The 20,409-nt window shown below is 39.8% G+C and overlaps 1 protein-coding gene across 1 annotated transcript; it reads right to left on the bottom strand.

Moving 5' to 3' along the window:
• Positions 1–15,774: 15,774 nt before the first annotated feature.
• Positions 15,775–18,835, bottom strand: LOC6535216 (casein kinase II subunit alpha). The gene is made up of 2 exons (XM_015195613.3): positions 18,708–18,835; positions 15,775–17,116 (listed from the first exon to the last, which is right to left on the bottom strand). Exon 2 carries the CDS (start codon positions 16,984–16,986, stop codon positions 15,976–15,978), a length of 1,011 nt encoding a protein of 336 aa, XP_015051099.1. The 5' UTR covers positions 16,987–17,116; positions 18,708–18,835; the 3' UTR covers positions 15,775–15,975.
• Positions 18,836–20,409: the final 1,574 nt, after the last annotated feature.

The following is a 20,409-nucleotide window of genomic DNA, read 5'->3' as shown; positions in this document are numbered from 1 at the left end:
CTACTGAAAGTCTTTGATTGTTGAGGATAGGTGGGACTAAGTCTGGTATATTATACTTCCTAGTGAAGAGAACCAGCTCGGTCTTTGAGGGGTTAATTCCTAATCCGATCATCATTCGCGATCGAGCTCTGCTAGAGAGCAGACGTGCCTCTAGCCGCGGAACTTTTTGGCATTGTTTCTTTCGCATCGTTTTCTTTTGCGTCGTTTCCTTTGCGTCGATATTCTTGTCTGCCTAGTGCTCGATCACATTTATTTGCGACATCGTGGCGCGCGGTGTCCGCTATCTTTCTAAGAAAACCACAACAAACGCAGAAGTTTCCAGAAAGGCGTTGCAAGCGCAAGGGCTTGCCCTTGCCCTTGGGAAAGCTGTATACTTTGCTCTTGCTCTTGGAAGCGAGAATTCACAATAAAGAGAATTTCAACAAACAATTTCAAAACTAATGCTGACAAGCTTAAGCTTGTAAAAACCATGGAAGATATTAATTTTTCTGGACCACAGGCTAACTGTAGTATTACTGATCAGCAGAGTATGGAGCAAATAGCTGGCGCTACTCCAGCAGAGCTTAGGACTCAACTATTAAACGAATTTAACCATAAGTGGTCCATTTCTGAAGCAAATAAATTCCCCAATGCAACTATCGCTTGCACAACTACAGCTGTTACGTTTACGCTGGCTTCGTCTATGACAACCAGTAGCGTTACCACATCCTTAACTGGCGGAGTTACTTCAGTGGGCAACATGATAGTTGATGAAAGTTCAGATTCAACTTCTTGCCCTTTTCAGCCCTCGTATGTATCGGTGGCTCCAGTTAAGAAGAAGAACCACAATTCGGTAACTAAAACGATCAAGAAAGGAAAGGCAAAGACCGTCCCTGTCGCCAAAGCTCTGCCAAAATCGGCTACCTCCAGCAACCGTTTTTCCGTTCTAGCTCAGGATGAGATGGAAATTGACAACTTAGCTGCCGCTCATATTGAAACCGTAGCCCAGACTCAAGCTGCCTCAAATCCAACCTTCCGGACAGATCAGTCACAAGCAACCAACAATCCGTTGAAGACAAAAAAGCCTTCTCCAATATGTGTGCCTTCCTGTAATAATATTGATGCCCTCGACCAAGCGTTGTGTGCAGTTATCAGCCTATTCTTTCAAAATGTCCAGATCTGGCGTAACAAGAATACTTACTGCCGACCCTGCAGCCTATAGGGCAGCCGTCAAAGTACTAACTGATAACAACTGTCAGTTCTGGCATCATCAACTCGATGAGGAAAAACCTTTTCGTCTAGTAGTTCGAAAAATCAACCCAACTGTTAGTACAGAGCGAGTAAAAAATTTCTTTATCGACTATGGACATGAAGTATTAAATATTCATTGCCCAAGAAAGCCAGATTGGTCAAATGCATCTCCTAGTCAGGATACTCTTGAAGACATACGTACACGACAAGCATGCTTCTTCGTTAATCTCAAGAAGGCTCCAAATAACATGAATGCTTTAAAAATTTCAAAAATTGGCCCCCACAATGTTATAGTGGAAAGGGCCAGAAAAAATAAGGAGCTTGTACAATGTTTTAGGTGTCAAGATTTTGGGCACACGAAAAATTATTGTTTAAAGCGCCCAGTCTGTGGAAAATGTGGTGGTGAGCACCCTACCAACCACAAGGACTGCAACATTATCTCACCAGAGGCCTGTAAATGTGCTAACTGTGGGGAGGATCACCCAGCTAGCTATAAAGGATGCAAAGGTCGACAGCAAAAAATGAAGGCTCTTAAACCAGAACCACGTTTCCCACCACTTACAACAGCCAATGAGCACTTGTCCTCCATCCTTCAAAACTTCAGCGCTGCTCCTGCAAGAGACAGGTTTTCTCAAGCACAAGGTATTCAAAGAGTGCCTACGTTTGCTGACATTCTCAGAGAGCCACGAAATGACTCGCAGATCCCTCTGATGACAACTAGAAACCTTGGACGTACTCAACATGTTCCTCAGAGAGATTTGCCAACTAATTATTCAAATTCATCAGAACATCTACCTGTTAACGATAACAGAATAAATAAACTTGAAGATGCTTTGGTTAGCCTCTCCCCAAAAGTTGAACAGCTTTCCACATTGTTTGCCCAATCGGTTGAATCCATTAACTCCTTGAGCATCTTGATCACCAAACTCTTAGTTAAGCTAACATGATGCAGCAGGATATTCGCCTCGGATTATGGAACGCACGGGGAATCGAGAGAAGCACAAATGAGCTTCATCTTTTCCTCTCTGCCAATCGCATAGATGTTATGCTTATCACAGAAACTCATCTTCAAGGTCAAAGACGAATCTACATTCCAGGTTTTGTCTGCCACAAAGTTGATCATCCCTTGGGTGGTCGTCGGGGAGGAGCTTCCATCTTGGTCAGACATGATTTGGAGCACCACAAATTGGACGAAGCATCATCTACAAACATTCAGCTTGTCCAAATTCGTCTAATAACATCAACTTGCTGCAGCTTATCACAGTGGCTGCAGCTTATCTTCCCCCCAGGATGAGCTGGACGGCTATTGAATTTGAAATTATGCTTCAATGATTGGGTAGCAATTTTATCCTTGGAGGTGATTTTAATGCAAAGCATCCATGGTGGGGAAACCAAAGAAAATGCACGCGTGGTAAACGACTACATGAAGCTATATGTAGTTCCCCATACCAAATACTAGCTACTGGAAATCCGAGCTTTTACTCCTATAACACGCAATTAAATCCCTCAGCCCTAGACTTTTTTGTGACAAATGGTATAGCACAAAACAGAACATCTGTGTGGAATATCTACGAGCTGTCATCAGACCATATTCCGATTGTGGCCACACTGTTTGAAGCACCTCAAAATATCCAGACTAGGACGCGACTTCTTCCCCCTGGTGCTAACATTAAAAAGTTTTAAAATGAGCTCGAAAAGTCCGTCTTGCTTAATTTAGAAATCAACTCGACTGAGGATGTTGATCACGCTATTGACGTTTTAATGGCCAAAATTAAAACTTCCGGAATTGTCGCTGCTCCCTCTAATGCGCATCGCCCTCACGCTCCTAGTCTATCATCTGCTGCTGCTGCGCTACCAAACCTTAAGAGAAGAGAAGAGAATTCGTGCGCACAAGGGACCCTAGACTAGATAGGATCTTCAAACGGCTGGCGAATCGTTTGCATAAAGTCTTGGCTATTGACAAGCAAAATTAGATCGATAAGCAAATGGATAGTTTAAGCCCAGACGCTTCAACCAATTACGCTATATATATGGTATCCAAATCTATGGGATAGCTGCCAAGTCCCATTTGGCGAAAATTCGCGTAGCACAAGCAAAGATTTTGCGTAGGCTTTCAAATTCCCCGTGGTATCTGAGGACAAGAAACATTGAACGTGACCTGAAAGTTACTCCCATTAGCGACGCTATCAATAAAATATCTGAAAGATACGGAAATCGGCTCCGTTGCCATCCTAACCAACTAGCCAGCTGTTTATCTACCCCACGTGTCCCTGTACATCGTCGCAGAAGAGGTGCACTGAGGAGATTCCCCATTGATCTTACATATCGAAAAATATCATAAAATAGTTCTATAGGAAATAAAAATAAAATTAGTTCTAAGATATAATAAATGTAATCTAACATTTGGCGCTACATTTTGTAACCAATTTTATCAAGCTGTCTATAGTTATAATGGTTGCAATAAGCATATTTAAAATCCAATTAATAAATAGATATCAATAAAAAAAAAAAAAAAAAAAAATTAATCCGATATTCTTGGTCCAGCTGGACAAAACATTGAGTTTTTCGCTCATGAGATCGCATAGCGTTTGGGGGTATTTGCCTGTGAGGATGATAGCAACGTCATCCGCATAGGCTATTATCCCCTTCCATGTCGCATAGTATCGAGTTGACTGCTATGTTCCATAGAAGTGAGAAGAGGACGCCTCCTTGCGGAGTGCTTCTGCTGACGTGCCTAGTGAGGGTTGACGCGCCTAGTGAAGACATAACCTTCCTGCAGGTGAGCAGTTGGTTTATGAGTCCCACCAAGTGGCGGTCCACCACAAGGTCTGTCAGGGCTCCGGTCATCGCCCTTGGGATGACGTTGTTAAAAGCTCCTTCTATGTCCAGGAAAGCTACCAGTGCATATTCCTTTTGGGACATTCATTTTTCTATCTTGGAGACAAGAGAGTGTAGTGCTGTCTCTGTCGATTTCCTATTCTTGTCGGCGTGTTGCGTGTCTGTGATGAGACTTGGATTGAGAGTTGATCTCAAATGCAGGCCGATGATTCTTTCAAGGGCCTTTAGTAGGAAGGATGACAGACTAATTGGTCTGAAATCCTTGGGGGTCGTGTGTGATGGTTTCCCTGCATTGGGAATGAAGACAATTCGGGACTCTAGCCACAATTGCGGTAGGTGTCCAAGAAGAAGGGACCTTTTAAAAATGTCTAGAAGCCAGTTTATGGATATATTTCCCGCATGTTGGATTTGTGCAGGTATGATTTTGTCTGGACCTGCAGATTTGTATGGTTTAAAACTGTGTATGGCCCAATGGAGGACCTTTGGGTCTATGCACAGTTCGATACTTGTCAGTGTGGCGTTTGTTTGTTGGGGGGTGAGAGCGTTTTGGCTGTTTCCTGGGAAGTCAGTGTCTAGAAGTATCTCCAGAGATTCCTCACTTGTGCTGGTCCAGGAGCCATCTGCTTTTTTAAGGTAGCCTAGGATTGTGACCGATTGGGATAGGATTTTTCTAAGTCTGGCTGCTTCAGTTGTATTTTCAATTTCTGAGCAGAAGGAATACCACGAGGATCGCTTTGCTTTCCTGGTGGCTTTTTTGTAGTTTGCAAAGGCTCTCTTGTAGGCGGTCCACAGGGCCTCCTCATTTTCTGCCTTGGCCCTGTTAAAAAGGGTTTTGCAGTCTATTCGGAGGGGGGACAGTTCACCAGACCACCAGGGAGGTTTGCTTTTCCTTTTGGGCTTGCTTTTGGGGCAGGCCTTTTTTAGTGCATAGTTGCGTTTCTGTGAAAATTGAAACTAGTTCGTTTAGACTAGAAATTGGTTGAGGGTATGGAGGGGAATTTTTTCCCTTAAAATATTTTTGTATTTTTGGCAGTCTGTTTTTCTTGGGTTTGTGAAAACTGCTGGTTTTGAGGGGTTGATTGTGAGGGTCGTTTCTATATACCTGTGGTCCGAGAAAGAATGCTTATCTAGCACCCTCCAGTGAGTTACTGTTTTTAATAATGGTTTAGAGACGACAGTTAGGTCTATTACCTCTTTTCGGTTCTTAATGATAAAGGTTTTACCTTTTTTACATATGAAGAGATTTGAACTAAAGATAAAGTTAAAAAGAGACTCACCGCGGTAGTTTGTGTCTGTACTTTCCCATTGTGTGTGGTGGGCGTTAGCATCACAGCCTTTTAGTAGGCCTATATTTTGGTTTTCGCTGTCTTCTACCAGTCTCCTTACCAGCTCATCCGGCGGTTCTTGCCTTTCGTAGGCCATGTACGATGACAGCACTCTGAACGGAGATGGCTGACTCTCCACGGTGGCTGCCGCGTTATCTGCATCGCTGTAATTATTGAGCAGAAAAATGCTAAGGTGCTTTTTGGCTAAAATGCAAGCACTTACTTTACCTTCGCTGGGAGCTGTTTGAAGCTTATATTCCTTAGTAACCAGGTTGGCCTGGTTTGTTGGACCCTCCATTTCGTCGACCTTCACCACTCGCCAGTCCGAGGTGGGAAGCTCCGCAGAGCGTTCATCGTCACAGGCGATCACCTTGACGCCGCCTTGGAACCATCCCACGTCTTTGCAGACAGGAGGGGGGCCAGGTTCTTTGGCTGGAATTTCAAAGCATTTTGTGGCTAGGGCTGCTCCACCTTGGTTGCGCCTGAAGGGGGCATGGCACTAGGGCCTGGAGATATTCCCATGGCGACGGCTTTGGGCGGCTTGCACTCAGTCGCCTCAGATTTGAGGAGGGGTTCACTCGCCAACTTCGCTGCCTTGAAGTTTGTACGGCCAGACTCAGTCTTCACTGCCGTTTGAGTAGGTTTTTTGGGAGATCCTGACTCCTTTTTATTTATTTTTATCGACTCCACATGATTCCCACGAGTTGCGGAGAAAAGGAGGGTCACCCGGGCGGAGATCCGCGACGCCCGGGTAAGGCTACTTAGAACAGGGGGTCGCCAGGTACCCTGAGCTCTCCGTTTGAAACTGAGCTATTTTGTGACCCGGGATAGTCAGTCAGGCTGACTCTCGGCACGGGTCGAGTGACACCTTAGTCCGGCCCGGGACACCCGACTACCATTTGCCAGCATCCTCTGGTAGGGACATATCCTTGCCAGGGGGCCTGTTTCCAGCCGCCGTCGAGTAGAGAGTATAGTCGCACTTCCGGGTGTATGGACAATTTCGGCGCTTTCTTCTAGCAAGCTTGATTAGAGTATTCACGACGTGTGAAAAATATAAGACAATGATTCTTCGGTGCTAATGTCCCTACTTCGTGCTTCAAGAAATCAATTTTGCAATAAACAGTTTCCATATTTTTATTTATTTTATTAATTAATTTTTTTGTTTATGAATTATTTTTATGAACTATTTATTTTTAAATGTAATATCTTTTTTTTGGAAATTCTTCATTTTAAATTACAGTAGTTATAAATATTTACTTTTTAAACGTTTTAATTATATACTATAGTTATTTTGTCGAATAACTAGTATGAAAATGACCCATTTTCATTATTTAAAATGCAAATAAGATTCAGTTAAATTATTTTGTTATATTTATACCCGTTACCCGTAGAGTAAAAGGGTATACTAGATTCTTTGAAAAGTATGTAACAGGCAGAAGGAAGGGTTTCCGACCATATAAAGTATATATATTCTTGATCAGGACCAATAGCCGAGTCGATATGACCATGTCCGTCTGTCCGTCTGTCTGTCCGTCCGTATGAACGCTGTGATCTCAGGAACTACAAAAGCTAGAAAGTTGAGATTAAGCATACAGACTCCAGAGACATAGACGCAGCGCAAGTTTGTTGATTCATGTTGCCACGCCCACTCTAACGCCCACAAACCGACCAAAACTGCCACGCCGACACTTTTGAAAAATGTTTTGATATTTTTTCATTTTTGTATTGGTCTTGTAAATTTCTATCGATTTGTTAAAAAACTTTTTGCCACGCCCACTCTAACGCCCACAAACCGCCCAAAGCTGCTACGCCCACACTTTTGAAAAATGTTTTGAAATTTTTTCATTTTTGTATTGGTCTTATAAATTGCTATCGATTTGCCAAAAAACTTTTTGCCACGCCCACTCTAACGCCCACAAACCGCCCAAAGCTGCTACGCCCACACTTTTGAAAAATGTTTTGATATTTTTTCATTTTTGTATTAGTCTTGTAAATTTCTATCGATTTGCCAAAAAACTTTTTGCCACGCCCACTATAACGCCTACAAACCGCCAAAAACTGTGTTTAAGACTCTCCTTCTCCCTTCCACTAGCTGAGTAACGGGTATCAGATAGTCGGGGAACTCGACTATAGCGTTCTCTCTTGTTTATTTTGTTTTTTTTTTTTTTAAAACGCATAATAACGGGTATAAAAAACTTCTTTCAAACCATTATAGTTACAAATCGAAATTGACCAAAACAATAATCAAATTTGTTTCTTAGATCAAAATTGGTTTCAATTGTTGGGCGCATGTTGTGTAGGCCAATTTCTTACAGAACGTTGTTGTGAGGGTAGCGCTGCTATTTCCAATCGGTACTATCTGGTTACCGCAGTCAGCTATGATGTTGTTTTCCGCAAAACCAAGAATAGTGTTGTTATGCTGAACATGCTAGGCTGGGCTTAGGATATTTTTTTATAAAATAAAGAAAATTATTATTGGTCCAAATTGATTTCGGCCCTAAAATCGTCTTCTAGCACAAGCACGAACACGCACTATGTCCTTTATTGTTTTTACTCACACAAGCAAGACAATTTTATTTTTAGATTTTTACGCTCTCGATTTTAGGCGAACGAAAAGAGAGCCAATGTATGGCCGTTACGCATCTTGTTATTATAATGTCTTTGGTCAGACTGCGCGTCCTCTTCTAATGTGCGATATAGTTCTCTTTTCCTGGATTGTAAAATATCTGGGTATTGTGCTCGTCGATGAAAGCTTTCCAACGCTTAATTTTGGCGTTCGGATTACGATCTGAAAATATTAAAATTTTTTAACCCAAATAAGTAGTTTCTAAAATTCTTTAGGGCCCACACTATGGCAATAAGCTCCCTTTCGTTTGTTGCAAAGTTTGAATACCTATATTTTAGAGTTCTTGATATCATGTATATAGGTGTGATAGGACTGCTCCTAAACCAAAAGAAGAAGCATCTATTGTCAAATCCTAGGGCTTCTTGTAACCTTGTGTAACAGAAGTGAGAAGCTTTTGAATTTTTTCAAATGCCTGGCGTTGACTTTCGTCAAAATTTAATGGTATCTTTTTGGATTTCCCTGCGCTCACCTTGCCATTTTTGTCCTTTAGGATGTCGCTTATAGGTCTTTTTATAGATGCAGTCTTTTATAAAACACCTCTAATAGCTTAATAAGCCCAGGAATGATATATATATATTTTTTTATTACTTTGCTTTTATTTATTGAAGCTTCTTGCTTAAAAACTAACAATAAGTTTAAAAATCTTAGCTATAACAATTTTTTTTTTCTGAACAGTTGTATTATTTTTCCAACTGTTCTATGATTAAACGGCCCTAAAAATTTCTTCGCTGGGTTGGTAAGTCTTTTCGCCGGAGACGGGAACGGCTGCTGAGCTGGGTTAAACCTCTCGCTAGGTGGTTGGGGTGCGAGTAAAGGTTGCTATGGTATTTTTCCTTAAGTTCCGTAATTGCATAGATAACTGATTATATATATATATTTAAGTCTCTTTGGATGTTTTTATTCCGAACGTACCACGGTGCTCCAATGATGGTTCTCAGAATCTTTGATTATGTTCGCTGTATGATGTCAATGTTGCTGTTGCTGGTATTGCCCCATAACTGTGAGCCAAAGATCCAGATAGGTTTCAATACAAAATTTTAAGACTTTGTGATCTAGGCTGAGCGGAGAGTTGATGAGCCAGTGTAAGTGGTTGGCATTGAGTTTCAGTTTCAATAAGAGCGGAGGGCAGTCTTGTTTGTTTAGCGTAAACGTCACGTGCATGCATTTTTGCTCGTTTACCTTTATTCGCCAGTCAGAGAGCCACTTCTCAATGTGAGGTGCAATGCCAGCTGTGCTGTAGTTTGGGTAGGGAACCTTGAACGGCTAAGGATAGCTGAATCGTCGGCAAATGTGGGTACCGTTAAGCGATTATTTGTAGGGATGTCGGTAGATGAGGTATAAGGTTGGCCCAGGAACGCTGCCTTGGGGGACTACAGCCTCAATTACATGATCTGTGGAAGTGGCAGTGTTGCACCGCACTGCAAACTTTCTGTCGTAGAGGTAAGGCTTTAGAAGTTTGTGTGTGCTTTCGGGTAGGGCTGTTTTAATTTTACACATTAGGCCGTCGGTCCAGACTCTGTCGAATGCTTGGAATACGTCTAAAAATACTGCTGTACAATATTCGCGATTTCCGTTGTTATACGATTCACCTGTTCAATGGTTCCGTGGCATTCGCGAAATCCAAATTGATGGGCTGGGATTATGTTGTGGGTTCTTAGATATAGATTAAGTCGAACCAGCAGGCATTTTTCGAATAGTTTCGAAATACATGAGAGTAGACTTATTGGTCTGTAAGATAAAGGGACTGTGTGGTCCCTACCAGGCTTTGGAATCATTATGATAATCGTCCTCTTCCATCGTTGTGGAAAGTAGCCAAGTTTGGTGATGGCATTAAAGAGCTGGGTTATGTAGCGAACTGGTGTTTCCGGTGTTATAAGGGCGCAGCCCGGGTTTTTTTTTCGGGCTGAGATTGTCTTTGATTATTTTAATTACTTCTTTAGGATAAAACACAATTGGCGTGTGTTGCTGGTGGCAGTTTACGGGTGAGGACGGTAGCGCGAACGTGCTAGTAGCCTGGTTTGGCGTGAACAAATTTTGTAGGTGAGCGGCAAGTGTGGTGGCTCTGTCTGCATCACTACGGGCCCAGCCGCCTGAGGAATTCCTTATCGGCAAAACGGTATCAGTCGGTGGTCGAAGAGTTGAGTGGGCTCTCCACAGTGACTTATGTTTCGTGCCTGTTGGTGTGAGTTGCTCTATGTATCGGCGATGATCGTCTTCCTCTTCTTGTTTCAGAGCGTTGGCTAGTTTTCGTGTAGCTACTTTTAGCTTTTGTTTTGCAGTTGGGGATCTAGAAGATTGCCATTCTCTGGGTAAGCGTCGTTTTACCTGGACTATTTGCTCGATTTGTGCGTTGGCTCTTTTTTGAATTAATTGTAGTATTTGTGATTTTGGGTGTTGCAGTAAGAGCTGCTGCAGTAAGGATGCATTGCAATGCACACGTGCAGCTCTCTATATCAGATTGATTATTGAGTTTTGGGCTTAGCTCAATGTGTGAACTTATATATATTATTTATACCTGAGCCAGTTTGTTTTGTGAGAAGTCAATCTGTATGGTGGTTTAACGTTTTCTGCGTATCGGCGGAGGTGAATTAGGCGAGTGATCAGATGACAAATCCGGCAAACATTCAGCTTTAACCAAACTGCGGGGAATATTTTTCGTAACTGCGAAGTCGATCAGGTCAGGCAGCTTATTGAGGTCTGATGGCCAGTATATAGGACTCCCAGGGGAAACATGGTCAAGTTTATTAGTGGCATTTGTTAAAGTCTTATAAAGCTGTTTTTCTTTTGGGTTCACAAGTCCCGATCCTCAGTTGTGAGATGAGTTTCCGAAAGAAGCAATTACGTCGATATGCTTCTCATGTAGGAATTGAGCTAGCTCAAGTTTGCGGTGTGAAACGCCATTGGCGTTCCACGTAGATATGCCTAAGGTAGCCATTATTTATTGGATTGTTGGGCTCTGTATCAAAAGGTTTTGATTACGCAACATGTCTTGTATGGTGGTCCTCATAAATGTCATAAATTCCATCATGCTCTGTTGTAAGGCTTGCATCATTGCTTCTGTTTTTGTTTCTTGCTGCGTAGCTGGGTTATAGTTTTATTGTGTGTCTAATTTTGTATGCACTTCATGTTGGGTTCGGATATTTTGGGTTGGAGGCGTCATACCTGATTTTAAAACGTTTGCAAAGGTTATCTTGTTAGTGCTTGGTGTAGACCAGGGAGCGAAACTTGTTGTACATTAGGATTTGTTTCTAATGGTGTCAGCGTAACTGTTCCTTGGCGTGCCCGCGCCGTGTTCATTCTTTTGTGAAGACGGCTTTTCAGCTCTTTGTAGATTGGACAGCCTCTCTAGTTTGCTGTGTGATTACCCCCACAGTTATTGCATTTTTTTCGTTTGCATTTTCTTTATTAGTTTGGCTGTGTGTGGAGTCATGGAGATACGACCTGCAATACGACCTCGTGTGGCAGTTTGTACATTGTACAGGAACGTTGCGTTTATGCGGCTCTTCTAATGTGATCCTACGGTGCAGAAGGAGCTGGAGTTTGTAAGTGGGATGAACCTCGTTTTTTTTAGGAGGCTTGTTTTCTGGTTCAAGCTCAATCTCTTCAAGATTGGGGCTTCAAGTGGTTTGGGCTGCCTGTTTCTGTTTTTGATATTGAACACGCCTTTGGCAAAAAATCCCTTTTCCTTTAGCGCCTCACTTATCTCTTCGGGCGTAACATCAGACTCAATGCCCTTCAGTACTAACATAGACATTGCATGATTTCCCTAACTGTTCTTTGAGCACATCATCGTCTATGGCCCATTGAAAAATACTGGGTGCATTTTTCAACCCAAAAGGAAGTCTGCAAAACTCATACTTCCCGTTTCCTACTGAGAAAGCAGTTTTATATCTTTCTTTTTAAGCGAGTAGTATCTGATAAAAACCATACTTTATATCCAAGGTGGTAAAGTATTGTGCCCTGCCTAAGTTTGCCAAAATTAAAACAATGACACCATCTGTTTACATAGCTTGTGTTTCTGCATTTACAAAATTAGAGGCGCCCTTCGGGTATGCGTACAATTTTAAATATGTGGGGTCCTTGTTCTTTGTCCAGATTCCGGTTTACAAACATAAAGTGAAATTTTTCTTTAATATCTTGAGGTACTTCTATTTACGTCCGAGCATTTAAGAAATTAGATTATTTCAGGCCATTGTTAGTTATAAGATTTTTATTTTTTAAGTCGACTACAGCGTCGGTTTGTTTAATTAATTCTAGTCCAATTATTCTGTCAAATGTTGTGAGGTTTGGTAATAAGAATGTTGTATTTGTGTTAAATAGGTGCATAACCCACTTTTTGTTTATGATGCTATACCCGTAGATTAATTTTGCATGGAATGGGTATTTATTATCTTTATTGTCAAGTGGAGGAATATCTGATATAAATGGTTGATTCTTTGTTGTTTTAGTCCCGTATACCTTACACTGCTATAGTTTGGGTTGATCATTTTGCAGTTAGATTCGCCACTGTCTGTTCTGAATTTGTCCATAAGATTGGCTGCTTCATTGGTTTTGAGTGGGTTGTCTAGAAAGTAAAGAGCTGTTTATGTACATTAGTTGGACTTGATCTCGCTTAGGTTGTCACTGTCTTGTATTGAAATAAGGATTTTTACTTTCTTGATTAAATCTAACATCTGGGGTTACATCCATGCTTCGGTCAAGGTGCTCGTGGTTAGCTTCGACTTTCTAAGCTAATACTAATGCAGAAGAAAGATCGGATGGTCTTGCGAAGAATAGAACGTTGCTTAACGACTTTTTAGTTCATAGTTTTCATTCAAAGGTGAGGCAAAGGTGTTGTCGTAGTATAGTCTTGTTTATGATAATATTATTATGATGTTTGTTTATAGTCTACATCGCCATAATATTGTAGCTGAGTCAAATTTCCTTGGCGGAGTGTTGACATTTCGTGCTCTACCAAATACACTGGTCGTTAATCAGCGTATGTAAAATCGAAGCGGTTGTTTATGGCCTTAAAGTTGAAGAGAGTATCAAAAGATGAGAGAATCATGTCAGCTGAACCTTTTATTTTGTTCCTCATTATGCCAAGTGCTTGATATTGCTTGGAACTACTATCGTACCTTTCGTACACTTTATATGCTGTATGTGCTGCCTTCCTCCATGGAACCTCTACCGATGTGCCGACATTTACACTACCTAAATGATCTTTAATATCTTGTAGCTTTTGATTAAATCTTTGCTTTTAATTATGCATTGGTCAGGGCCATGTTGAGAAAGCTTTGAATTTACAATTGTTTGAATCTATCTTATAATGTTCGAAAGGATTCCAAAGAAGTTTCGGTGTTGTAGAGTCAGAGCGTCTGATCAGTTAGAGTTACTTTATTCGAATATTTCTTATTCGACCCGTACATACAGTACTTATTCTATATACATATAGTTCCATATACATATACATATATGTATGTAGAAGGCATGCATGGTCTGCATGCATGAGCTGCAAAGTGCAAGCTTAGCATTCCCACGCTCCGCGATCGGCTTTTGTATAAGCGTTAGATCGTATTACTTGAGCGCTGGAATACTTGTGTAATTGTTGGTGGTCTTTTGGGTACTTGAACGTTATGTTTATTATGACAAAGTGTCACAATGTTTTGAAGCTTAGTTGTACCTATTAATTTATTAATTAATTTGTATACCTAGCTCCCAGCCTGACCATAAGCGAATTCAGTCGGACAGTATACACGTAGATTGGCCTCAGACGCTAGAGGCAGCACCCAGGTTCTTATAGCCGGCGACTTTAACGCATGGTCAGAGAACTGGGGCAGTGCACTCACCAACTCGAGAGGTTGGATAGTGTTAGAGGCGTTCGCGCCTCTGGACCTAGCGTTTTTAACCCAAGGGAACCATCACACGTTCAGGCGCGCAGGTATGGGCACTGTGGTGGACCTCACCTTCACTAGTGCTATTATTTGCGGTTTGGGACGCCCAACCACTACCCATACCCAAGCCAGGAAGAAATACAAACCGGACTCCCTAGTTCAGGTCCTACCCTCAATGCGCCATCTGAAGACCGCGTGTGACGCCAGGCTGAAGAGGTCTATCTCAGACGCGGGTGACCTCTCACCGTCCCAGTTTGAATTCAGGAAAGCGCGATCCACGGTGGACGCCATCAGCAGAGTTGCGGCCCAGGCAATCGAAGCACGAGATGGAAAGCGGGTACCAAAGAGTTCTGCCTTATGGCCACCCCAGACATCAGGAACGCCTTCAACACATGGCTTTGCTGGTAGCCGCCAAGCATCTCGACCAGGCAGAGGAAACGTGCAACAGCAACATTAGGGCTATCGAACAGCTCAATGGGACTAAAACTGGCCCCGAAAAAGACGGAGGCTGTATATTATTATTAGGCCAGAAGCAAAGCAGCGCACCTTGGATACATGACAAATTAAGTGGCGCAACCCAACCTACCCAACCTAAAGCCGTTAATAGAACGCAAGCATTGAGAATTGAGCTTTTAGCTAACGCAAGTATTCAGCTGGCACGGCTGCTTTTGCAGCTATCTAAAGCGCTTCGGACATGAGGGGTCGGTTTTTTGTTTACGGATCGAGGGTTCTACGACCGCGTTGAAATGTCTGTTGGTAAAACGGTCGAGGGTCTTACAAACACGTTTGAGCGCCAATTAACAATTTCTAAGTAGATTATTTGAAGAAAGGCTAAGACCGTCTCGAATTATTCCCAAAAATCAACACGCTTAGTCGCTGGGAACGTTGTTGGGTAACATCCGCTAGTTAAACTGACCCGGAATTCGTGGCCCACAGATTTACGGGATCAGCACTTTTCTGTACCCTATGCCTAACACGTTGTATATCCACCTAAGGTCAGTCTGCGTCAAAGTATCTACTGCGTATTCCCTCTTTGCACCATATCGGTGGTCATTTTCGGCAAAATCGAAACCAGTAAATTCCCGTAGTCCTTGACGATTACTTCTGTCTCATCCAATGCACTATTTCTTGCTTGAACGTAAGCTAGCACTTATAAAATTATTTAAACACGCCATTATAATACAAACAATTTCGACTGTATATTTTTTTTTTACGTTCAACTTTTGTTTAATGTTATACATTTTTTTCACTTGTTCAATACCGTTCACATTTCTACAAACCCGGACGAGCGCCCAAAATGTGGGTTTCTATTATAGTATTATTAACTTTATTCGTATTTTAAGACAAATAATATAGGATAAGGAAATTATAGGTCGTCGTTGTCTCTCGGTTACGTCTTCACCGTCCGTTGTCGCTCTTGAAGCCACACAGGCCAAACGCAAACTTACTTTTTCCACGAGCAAACTACAACTCCCTACCGCCGTCGTTGTAGTCGTTGCTCTTATTTTCATTGTCGTTGTCTAGGGATCACCTGTTTCATACTAGTGGGATTTGGGTAAACAGCCAAAAACCAATTCCACCAAAATATATAAATATATATATATATATATTTTTTATTTTTTATATATCTAAACTTTCCCGAATATTTCTAATGAATTCTCAAATAATTTTAAAGTTAGCTGAATTTTTTTTTAAGGTATTCAAAATTCATACAATAGTTGACAAATATGTAAGTTCATCGACTTTTTATAAAATTATAAGTGGTTTTTTTTAAAGGAATATAAAATAAATGGTTAAAATTTACGGCTTTTGTTTACATATTTTTAAAGGTGTTATACAAAAAAAATATTGCAATATCATTCTCAGAATAAATATTAAGGAATTAGATTTTTACTTTTAGAATTTATTCGATTTCTTTGTTTAATCCCTTAACGAACAGTTGAAGTCATTTTTAAGACAGTAGCTTAATTTATTTTATTTTTCTTCGGATTTTATTATTTTTTTTTTTTGCATAATTATCATATTGTTAAATGGCTGCTATCCCAAACTCGAATTACAGTATTTACCATAATGAAAAAACTTCTTATTGCTGATTATTGGGATTCATTTGTCCATTGACAATAGGTAAAAAATATGGATGGGCCATTGCTTCGCGAGCTGTGAGTCGGTCAACGTGATCATAGCGCAAGAGTTTATCAAGAAAGTCTAGAGCTTCAGGAGAAACTAAATGTTGGTTGTCAGAATGGACAAATCTTTCCCATCGCTTTCGTGAGTGACGCTGTAGAATATCGTGAAATCTTGGATCGAGGTCAATATTGTATTTATCCAAATATGCGTAGAGTTCTTCGGTGCCCAGCACCTTTGCAATGCGTACCAATTGATCATAGTTGTCATGACCATGAAAAAATGGTTCTTTTCGGAATATCATTGACGCCAACATGCAACCCAATGACCACATATCCAGTGAGTAATCATACATCTGGTAATCTACCAGTAATTCGGGGCCTTTAAAGTATCTGGACGCCACGCGAACATTATATTCTTGACCAGGATGATAAAATTCGGCAAGTCCCCAATCTATAAGGCGCAATTTTCGATTTTCGTGATCGATCATAACATTGTGGGGCTTTACATCACGATGCATTATTCCCATGCTATGGCAGTAGTCAAGTGCCTTAAGAAGCTCAAACAAGTAATAACGAATCTCATAATCAGTTAATGTTTGGTAAAGTTGCTTGAAATCTGTGTTGTTGACGTGCTCAAAAATCAACGCTGGTGTACGAGATACTGGATCCTTGACAACGGCTAAAAGTGTTATTATATTAGTTCCTCCACGCAAGTTCTCCAAAATTTTGATTTCACGCTTTATCTTCTTCTTTTTAACTGGTTTTAGAATTTTAACCACGCACTTTTCTGTGGTCGTAATATTAATTGCTTCGAAGACCTCAGAATACTTTCCACGGCCTAGTTTACGGACCAACTGATAATCGTCCTGATTGCCCCAATCAACCACATAATTTTCATAGTCCCAATATTCATCCGGCTTATGGGCATTGACATCTGTGTACACGCGAGCAGCACTTGGAAGAGTCATTTTTCTCAACAATTCGTTCTTTTCTGTCTCTTTTTTAAAACTCTCTTTGGGCTGTAACAATAAGTTCCTCTGAGCTGATTCTGTTTTCAGTCGGTTGGTCCTAGCAACAATATTAATATGGTACAACAATCTGAAAGTAAAACAAAAACGTAGTTAATCAGAAGCAAGTGGAAACAAATTTCTACACATTAACATTGCATAACACAAATTATCAAAAAAAATATGAAAATAAAAAAATTTATAATTTAGCTTAATATAATAGATAAAAGAGAAAAACAAGGAAGAACGCTATAGTCGATTTTTTTCGAGATTTTTCTATGATGATAAAGAATATATATACTTTATATGGTCGGAAACGCTTCCTTCTGCCTGTAACATACTTTTTACAAATCTAGAAGATTGCAAAAAAAAATTACAAATTCCTTTAATATTTTCTTTGCAGCTAACCACCAAAAATCAAATCACACTCATTCTTTAGTTTTTAACAAATTAATGTTTTTAGATAAATCAAGTTAAATGACGTAGTCTGACTTCCTCCCTTTTTCCTCCCTCTCTCCTGCGTTAATATTATTTCAGATGATGCAAATATAAAGTTGCATGATTTTAAAGCGCATTTAAAATTTAAAATATTTTTAAAAGGGGATACTGTTAAAAAATAACATTTTTGTCGGTCTTTTTGTCAGTATATTCGAAAACGTTATCTTCGGTTCCTAACATAAGCGTTTTTTGGCAAATCGATAGAAAATTACAAAACTAATACAAAAATGAAAAATATCAAAACATTTTTCAAAATTGTGGGAGTGTCAGTTTTGGGCCGTTTGTGGGCGTTAGAGTGGGCGTGGCAAAAAGATTTTTGGCAAATCGATAGAAATTTACAAGACCAATAAAAAATGAAAAAATATCAAATTATTTCTCAAAACTGTGGGAGTGTCAGTTTTGGGCCGTTTGTGGGCGTTAGAGTGGGCGTGGCAACATGAATCGACAAGCTTGCGCTGCTTCTATGTCTCTGGAGTCAATATACTGAACTTTCTAGTTATGTAGTTCCTGAGATCTCGACGTTCATTCGGACGGGCATGGCCCGATCGACTCGGCTATTGATCCTGATCAAGAATATATAAACTTTATATGGTCGGAAACGCTTCCTTCTGTCTGTTACAACGAATCTAGTATACCCTTTTACTTTACGAGTAAGCATCGAGCATCGAATGGAAACGCCTTTCATGGCAATTCATATTTTAATAAATCATGCAATATATTTCGTCACAAAAGTTAATATTAAACACTTTGTATGCTGAATAACAATGGTTTTGCTCCTCGTTAGGTGTTTCTTTGAAACACGTTGACGTTGACCAAAATAGTAGGTTAATATTAGTCCTAAGATTATTTCAAATATTTGTAGGAAAATGTGTTATTTCAAATAGATACAAAAACAAATTAAGTAACAAGTACAGAATTGGTGGTTATTAATGCAATACACAGAATTGACATTTTTAAGCGCTTGCTGGCATTATTGTATGCCAAACTCTGCTGCCAACAATTCACTATAACTTTAAAAACGAACAGAATATAGCTTTACAATGGACAAGCAAAATAATCTAATTGAGGGTTAATTTATTGCGCCGTGCTTACAAAAATGAGGTGGTGTCGCAAACATACCTTCACCGCAAACTGTTAAAGTTCGTGCATAAATGCATAAATATAAATATGAAAAAAAAACATACCCAAATTGTGAAGATTGATTGTAATAATAAGGTGGCTGCCCAAAGTATTTTGAAAGATTTCTCCGTCCCGTAAAGTATCCAATAGAGAATCCACAGTAAATGCCGGGTATGTTCCTCAGAGTTTTGCACTAATTTATATAATAAGCAAGTTTTTAATGAGAATAGATTTTATATTTACTTTTAAATGAATACATATTTATTTATTAGACGTATGTTGTGCCTATTCATGTACATAAATAAACCATAGGTATATACAAATTAACATGTAAATATATTATGTATGCATACATATATATGTATGCAAGTGCTATAATTCAATGAATACATTCACAATCTAACGAATGTTCAATATACACACTAAAATCATAATGTAAAATCGAAAACAAATTTTGATGATGAGTTAACCGGCTTTTGGCACTTAATGATTCAGAAAGGCCACATGTGTACATATATACATATATAAGCCAATTTCGTAGACTTGCCACACATATACAATTATTCATATTTACTCATATCATGATTTTATGAGAAAAGACGATGTACCGCAAAATTCACAGATACATATTTGTTTAATACTATTAAATGACAAGAGTAATAATACTCACGCCTTAATAAAAAATCAGCGTGCGTGGTTCTGGTGACAATTTTTCTTTATTTTAAGAAAGTTAACTTAACCGCTGTATATTTTACTGCATAACAATATAAATGGTAGTCAAGATAAATCGAGAAGTCATCGTTATTTCAGAAACAATGGAAAAAAACCGAACATTCTGATTATTATTATTATTTTGCGATGTTTATTATATTTATTTATTTATGTCTTTAAGTCACTCACTCATTGAGTACATTGGAAAACGTAAAATATATAGCTCGTGTATTTATAGAGTCTGTGCTTAGCAATTAAAAATGAAAATCGATATAAAAATAAGAGAGAACGCTATAGTCGAGTTCTTCGACTATCTGATAACCGTTACTCATCTAGTGGAAGAGCAAGGGAAAATTTCTTTAGTGACATCCAAACATTTTTCAATATTGTTGGCGTGGCAATTTTGGCCGATCTGCGGGCGTTAAAGTAGGCGAGACAGCTTGGGTCAACAAAATTGCCCTGCGCTTATGTTTCAAGAATCGGTATGCTTAATCTTAACCTTCTAATTTTTATAGTTCCAGCGATCTCGACGTTCATACGGACATGGCCAGAGCCACTCAAGAATGATCAATTAAAAACATTCTTCAGCCTGTTATAAATTTTCAACGGATCTAGTATACACTTTTACTCTACGAGTGACGGGTATAATTAGGGTTGATAGATGGTTAAATGTCCGCAAATTAATTCGTCAGCACAGATAAAAACAGAGGTGATCACTTTAATCGTATTAATACCCATGTTTTGAAATTTAATCGTTTTAAGCATGAACCAAATATATTATTATTAAATCAATAGTTCGCTTAAGCTCGTTTGTACGTTTTTGAATAATGTTGAGAATAAGCATGCAGAATTCCACGTTCACTCAAAACCTCACAAGTCCACACTTTTGAAAAAATGCGTCCTTATATTACTTGTCTTGTATTAGATTAGACCTTCACAATCTTTTAAAAGCTATCATTTAAAGACTTCCGTAAGCGATCATGATGAAGAGGATGCAGCCTTATAATTGACGTGTGCGGTGTTGCTGTCGTCTTTTGACACAGGGGATGCCATTTG

Source organism: Drosophila yakuba, chromosome 3L, assembly GCF_016746365.2.
Source record: "Drosophila yakuba strain Tai18E2 chromosome 3L, Prin_Dyak_Tai18E2_2.1, whole genome shotgun sequence".
Classification (NCBI taxonomy): Eukaryota; Metazoa; Arthropoda; class Insecta; order Diptera; family Drosophilidae; genus Drosophila; species Drosophila yakuba.
The sequence above is the reverse complement of the archived record's forward strand: the minus strand, read 5'-3'. Positions and strand labels throughout refer to the sequence as shown.